This window comes from Nematolebias whitei, chromosome 2 (genome assembly GCF_014905685.2).
Source record: "Nematolebias whitei isolate Nwh7 chromosome 2, NemWhi1, whole genome shotgun sequence".
NCBI classification, from domain to species: domain Eukaryota; kingdom Metazoa; phylum Chordata; class Actinopteri; order Cyprinodontiformes; family Rivulidae; genus Nematolebias; species Nematolebias whitei.
In genome coordinates, this window is record NC_056499.1 from 21,253,454 (window position 1) to 21,259,956 (window position 6,503).

The following is a 6,503-nucleotide window of genomic DNA, read 5'->3' on the forward strand; positions in this document are numbered from 1 at the left end:
AGAATTAAAATGTTGCTTTTAATGCAATTTTCTTCTCAACAGCAACAAATACAAAGGTCCTTTTCCCATACAGGGTTTTATTAAGATACAAGTGATACTTGTTTTTATTTTTATACTTTATTTTAGAAAATACTGAAAGTGGTTAATTGGATTGTATCGCTACATGAAGCGAGGCAATGAGTTAAAATAATTCATAGTGGATGGTAAACAATTGTATATTTAATATTGATAATCCAGTCATAAAACACTTCAAAAGACAATTCAACAAAAAACAAGACTTAAAACTATACGAGTTTACTTTCACATTCTGAAAAATGACAAAAAAAACAGATTGACTTTTAACTTTAATTCAATTCAGTTTTCTCAAAAAATATTTTTTAAGCTTGAATTTTATTTTTATGTAAACACCAACCACTTTTCTACAAAAATGTTCAAATAAATGGCCAGGTGGGCTTGACTTATTCTGAAATTTTTTTCTGCTTTGAAAGGCATGACTGAGGTTTTCTGGACGTGGTTTCTTCTTCCTGGTTGCTGAAGCTCCTCACTCCCGATGGACCAACACAAAGAGACCCAGCATGAAGAGCACGGCATACTGCAGGACACAAACACGTGAAAACATCCGATGACGCTGCACACGTTTAAGTTTAAAGAAAGAAAGGAATCTCACAAGACTGGACAATTTAACAAGAACTATAAAACTTACTTTAAACTTGGGGTAATCGTTCATGAGAATGGTGACAATTCCAATATATGGCACAAACCTGGAAAATAAACAAAAATACCTGCCATGAGCTCTTCTTGCTCTGTGCATATCCAGCTTATACAAAATATGTAATTTAATAGTTTCTACAAAGACAATAAAATAACATATTTTAAGCACTCATCGGTGACATGTCACAGACGCAAACTAAATTAAATGAAAAGGAAAGGCTGTAATATTACAATGTACAGGCACATCTCAAAAGATTAGAATACTGTGGAAAAAGTTTAACACTTTTTCTCAATCATTTCAGAAAGTAAACTCATTTTACATACATACATTCATTACACACAGTTACATATTTCAAGCCTTTATTTTTTTGTAATTTTGATGATTATGGCTTACAAATAATGAAAAAACAAAATTTAGTGTCTCATAAAATTTGAATATTCCACAGCCAGCTTTTGTCAGTGTGGGCAGAAGCCAAGTCCTGCTGGAAAATAAAATCAGCATCTCCATGAAGCTCATCAGCAGAAAGAAGTCTCTAAAATGTCCTGGTAGATGCTGTGTTGACTGTGGACTCCAGAAAACACAGTGGACCAACACCAGCAGAGGGCATGGACCCAAATCATCTCTGATGGTGGAAACTTCAAACTGGACTTCAAGCAACATCAAAGTTCATGCTCAATAATCCAGGTAAATATCCAACAAAGTTCAATCAGGTCATCTGGACGGTTTCTTTTTTTGTTGAGATGTTTCATCCTTCATCAGACCGAGGAGCCACAAACTCGGTCCCACAAGCAGCGCACTCACATAGTGGACCAACTCGCCCTCTCCACCATCATCTCCTTTGAGGCAGCCATAGCCAAAGTGCTTCTTGATGTTTTGAACCACTGCCTCAGAGTGAATGCACTAACCCGTGCATTTTAGAGTTCATTTTAAAATTATTTTGTTTGATTTTAAAGTTTTAAACAGCCTTGCCCCGTCTTATTTAAACAGAGCTTCTCCACTGCTATACTCCCCCTCGGTCACTCAGGTTCGCTGATCAGCTGCTTATGGTCATTCCCAAGTATAAGCGGAAGCTTAGAGGAGACAGCGTCTTCTTTGTTAGTGCCTCTAAGTTATGGAACGCTCTGCCTTTTCACATTCAACAGCCCACTTCACTGTCCACTTTTAAAACCCATCTAAAAACTCATCTTTACTTATTGGGCTTCAACCCGAGACTTGAGTTTACTTAATTTTTATTGGTGTTGATTTTATCTGTTTAACTCGTCGTTTTATTGTGTTCTGAATTGAGTTTTTAATTCACTATTGTGTGCTTAGCTTTGTCACTTCATTTTTATGCTTTCTTTAACCTTATTCATTACTGATGTTCAGCACTTTGTTTCAGCTGTGGCTGGTGTTAAAGCAATTATAAATAAAGTAGATGATGATGATAAAGATGGATTCCTTAAATAACATGTAACTGAACTGTGAGAAGACCTAGGACTCAAATCTCCAGTGCTGACCCAAAGATGCAACAACTCTAATTCAGTCAGGACCAGCTAAAACCACAACGGACATCGAATAAAAGATCTGCTACAAATGACAAAAACAATCGTGACCTCATCGTGACCCATTCAGACCTGACAACATATGTGCGCTTAAACCTTTAGTTTGATGTGATACGAGCATCTTTACAACATTTCTAGGACAAATCATGTTTATGGTTTCTTCAAAGGCCAAAATTTAAGGTTTTAATGGACTACAAATAACCCTCTGTTTTGAATTGTTAATGTCAACATACTGAAAAAACTCATCTATATAATGGGTTTGGCGTTTTACAATATTCATTAAATTTGTTGTTTGCAACAAAGTACTTACCCTCTTGCTCTTCCCACCACATCTTTTTTCTCCAACCAGTGTTGGCCCTGCTTGTACAGCCCTCTGTCATCCACCGCATTGTTGTCGCCTTTGGTCAAGAACTTAATGTCTCCATTTTCCCTAAGAACAAAAGTATCAGTATGATTTTTAAACAGCAAAGGCAGAAAGGTCCATTTTTATCCCCTGCATGGATAAAAATTCATGTTGGATGTGAAGTCTTACAGCCTTTTCTGAACGTTGTTTTAGTGGCAACAAAGATATTTAATTGACAGGAAAATGACTCAAGAAGAAAATTTAAAAAATGAATTTATACTTTTCATGGATCTTTAGTACTCTGTGTACTATTGGGATCTCTCTGCCTTCTATTCTGAAGACAACAATCTCTCCAACCCTGATGGGGTCTTCTACCCGGTTGGTCAAAAACAAGAGGTCTCCTCTGTGGAATGCTGGCTCCATACTCCCACTAAAATTAAGAACATGAATAACAAATGTTAGCAAGTATAATTAGAATAAATTAAATGGGACATTGCACATAATCAAAAGGCCTATCATTCTTGGAAGGAATGTAAATTTAAAAGATTTTAAAAGATTGTCTTATGATGAGGAATGTTGGAGTTGTAGTCATTTTGGTTAAACTATGTAAAATGATTGTATGTATATCAAGATTGAATGTAGGCTCATCATTTTAGGCTATATGAGCAGCATAACAGATCTAGGCAAGCATGTCCTTTTTCGGATTAGAAATAGGTGCATTATGACCCAAAATAAATAAATAAGTTTGTTAAGCTGCGCAAAAATCTAATTTTCAAAAACTGTCCATCACTGACTTCACTGTTGGTCGCCTCCAAACAATCCCTCAAATCCTGTGCTGTATTTGGTAAATGGTGCTAAACAACAAACACGGCGGTATCCATGAAATGGCTCGTGGACACGGTATCTCATAGGACACTGTGAGATCTCACAAGATGCACTAATACTTAGAGCATGATATTTATGTTTCCTGGAATATCTTGCAAAAAGATCCGAAGCTCTCGACCTTGACCTCTCAGAGGCTTTAAGCATCTGTTGGACTCCTGGCAAGAACCAGTGCAGACATGTTCCTGTTTTAGTTTTCTACATTTGCTTTATAATCTAGCTGTTTTTTGCTACTTTTTTTGGCCATCTTGTTTTAATTTGTAAAAAAAATAATAATAATCTGTATGCCTCTTTTATGATTGTTTGTTGTCGTTGTTGTCATCACTCTTTGTTGAAATCAGGTCTCTCTTTTAAATGAGTCCTCGTCGCCCAATGGGATTAACCTGTCTAAATAAAGGTTGAATGAATGTGTTTAAGAATTCTCAGTTACTACCACCTAAATAGCTTGTTATCCATTAAGTTTTTTTTTGGGAGGGGGGCAGTTAGAAAAGTTTGACTAGCTGGGGCTGCCATCTTGAATTGGCTAATTCAGTCAGTTGTAGATGTATACTGAAAGTGCCAACGCTTAAAGCAAAAGCGCTGTGTAATGTGTAGTGCTCAGAGTAGGAGTTAAGGCTCACTCTCAGCCACTACCATAAACATTATATGGATATCTGAATTATGAGAGTTGGAGCCATTTTAATACTTGAAGCTATATCGCAGTGGTGGCCATCATAACTGTGTTTGCTCCAAAAGTTAATCAGTCTTTGACTATTGTGATAGAGTGATTATGTTTTGTCAATTCCATAAAAATGAGATATGGTAAGAGCTAAACCATTATAGTTCTTTCATTGATAAGTTAACTAATTATAACATATTCCCACCTAAAGAGACAGCAGAAATTAAGTTGTAGCACGCGATGAACCTACCTGAGAACAACAACAATAGGACTTTCACTGCCGGTGACAACCATCAGCCCTTTCCAGATCATCAGAGCAGAAGAAACTATCATACCAAAGTTCAGCACCTGGTAATACAACTGGAAGCAAAATAATTCATCAGTTTGCATGCTTTTTTTGTGTCTAAAACAAACTAGCCTGAGACCAACTTAAATCTACATGTACACAAGTATTTGTGGCAGCTGTTGTCAGTTTCAGACAACAGTGTGTGCTAAAGTAGCAAAACAGCTAGCTATAGTGCGGATAATTCTGTTGTTTACACGAGGTTTGCACATTTTTCCTTCACGCAGCAGTATTTAAGAGATATCTGAAAGAAAACATGAGAATAAAGCAGTTCTCTCTGTAGCTTTTCAACTACAGACAGACAGGCAAGCGGTTTTAAGCTAGTCGTGGTTAGCTGTGAGACGTGCTTCCGTACAAAGACTCTTTGTTGCGGAAACTAAAGCTGAGATTCTTACCTGCCGCTTATTCATGCGACGAACATCGTCTAGAAAGTCTAAAGACAACATTGTTGCAAATACTACAGCGTAAAACACGGAAAAATCACATTAACACGTCGAAAGTAACTAGCATATGGAGGAACAACTTGCATCTGATTTTTCCGGGTCTGCGCCACCGGAAGTCCCGCCTCCCTGCGTGCGCCGTGTTGAGCTGTCGCTTCTGGATACGAGAGTTCAGTGGAGGGGCTTTCCCAAACTCACCCAAAACTGTGCTCTTTGAATCTAACAACTCATTACAAACGACAGATATCTTCCTATATGAGTAAACTACGGAAAATATTTCGGGCCACGGTGAAAAAAAAAAAATCGGATTATTATTATTTTATAATTCTGTGATTAAAGTCAAAATTCCGTCTTTTGACCCAGAATCCTGAGGAAAGAGTCAGAATTCTGACTTCAAGAAGTCTGACTTTAAATTTAACATTCTGACATTAATATCAGCTTAAAGGGGTGGGGGGTGGAATCAGATTTTTAGCTTTCATCATAGACTTCTGAGTTTCTGAGATGAATGTCACATCTGAGATTTATTTATTAAAGTTAGTATTCTTACATAAATCTCAGACTTTAATCTGAGAATTCTGATTTCAGTCTCCAAATTCTGACTTTGATATTAAAATTCTGAAGTTTATCTCAATAGTCTGAGAAAAAAAAAACAGCAGCATTTTAGTTTTTATCACATAATTCCAATCCTGAGATGATGGTATTGAGTCAGAATAATAATTTAATCGGAATTCTGAAGAAAAAAAAATCCATTGTGACCCTGATCTTCTGCAGCAAACTGTTTACCAAATGCTAACAACATTTTTGCAGTGTTGTTTTAATGTAATTACACACCCATTTGATGAAATGAAACACCAACACTGATTACTGCTTGTGTTAAAAGTGTCCTTAGTTTCTGCTGTAAAAGCTTTTTTAAATGCATTTATTGTAACAATTATGTGAAAAGTTTCTTAAGCCTTAAACATGTTGTTTTATTATTTTTTTTATATCAGCAATTGGGAAATAAAGAGTAGATGTGGATAGATAGAGGACAGATATTGTGACCAGTTCTGGTCTAACAAACACATCCTACATCATATAGCTTGTGACTTGTCCAGGGTGTCCCCCGCCTCTTGCACAGCGATTGTTGGATATGGGCACCAGTGGCCCCCAGAAAGGAAGAAGTGGGTAACGATAATGGATGGATGGATGGGTGGGTATTTTCCAATACCAATACCTTTTCCAATACCTTTTCAACTCATCCCAAATTAGTTGAAAAGAAGGCGCCGTGGACCAATTCCCGTCAACCTGGCGGCGGTGCTCGAGTACCTGAATGGGAGGACCAGGATCATCCCCCGGCACTTACAGCTGTCTGTCCGTGGCGACGAGGAGCTTGGCAGACTGCTGGAAGGAGTGCCCATCGCTCAGGAAGGAATTCTGCCCAGCATTCGGGCAGTCCTGCTGCCCAGGAGGACCGAGAGGCCCGCCGGATCTGACAGCAAGCTGGATACAGGTGGACGGATCGGTATCTGTGGACAGATTCTTCAGATTCGCTGCAGGAGATCCTTCCAGCCCACAGCTGTCAGCATCTATAACAACTCTTGAATA

General features: G+C 37.8%; 1 protein-coding gene across 1 annotated transcript; it reads right to left on the bottom strand.

Moving 5' to 3' along the window:
* Positions 1-381: 381 nt before the first annotated feature.
* sec11a (SEC11 homolog A, signal peptidase complex subunit) lies at positions 382-5,043 on the bottom strand. Its single transcript, XM_037697542.1, has 6 exons — positions 4,875-5,043; positions 4,387-4,496; positions 2,877-3,026; positions 2,564-2,683; positions 704-761; positions 382-592 (listed from the first exon to the last, which is right to left on the bottom strand). The coding sequence occupies exons 1-6, from the start codon at positions 4,923-4,925 to the stop codon at positions 542-544; spliced, it is 540 nt and encodes a 179-aa protein (XP_037553470.1). The 5' UTR covers positions 4,926-5,043; the 3' UTR covers positions 382-541.
* Between the last annotated feature and the right edge of the window lie 1,460 nt (positions 5,044-6,503).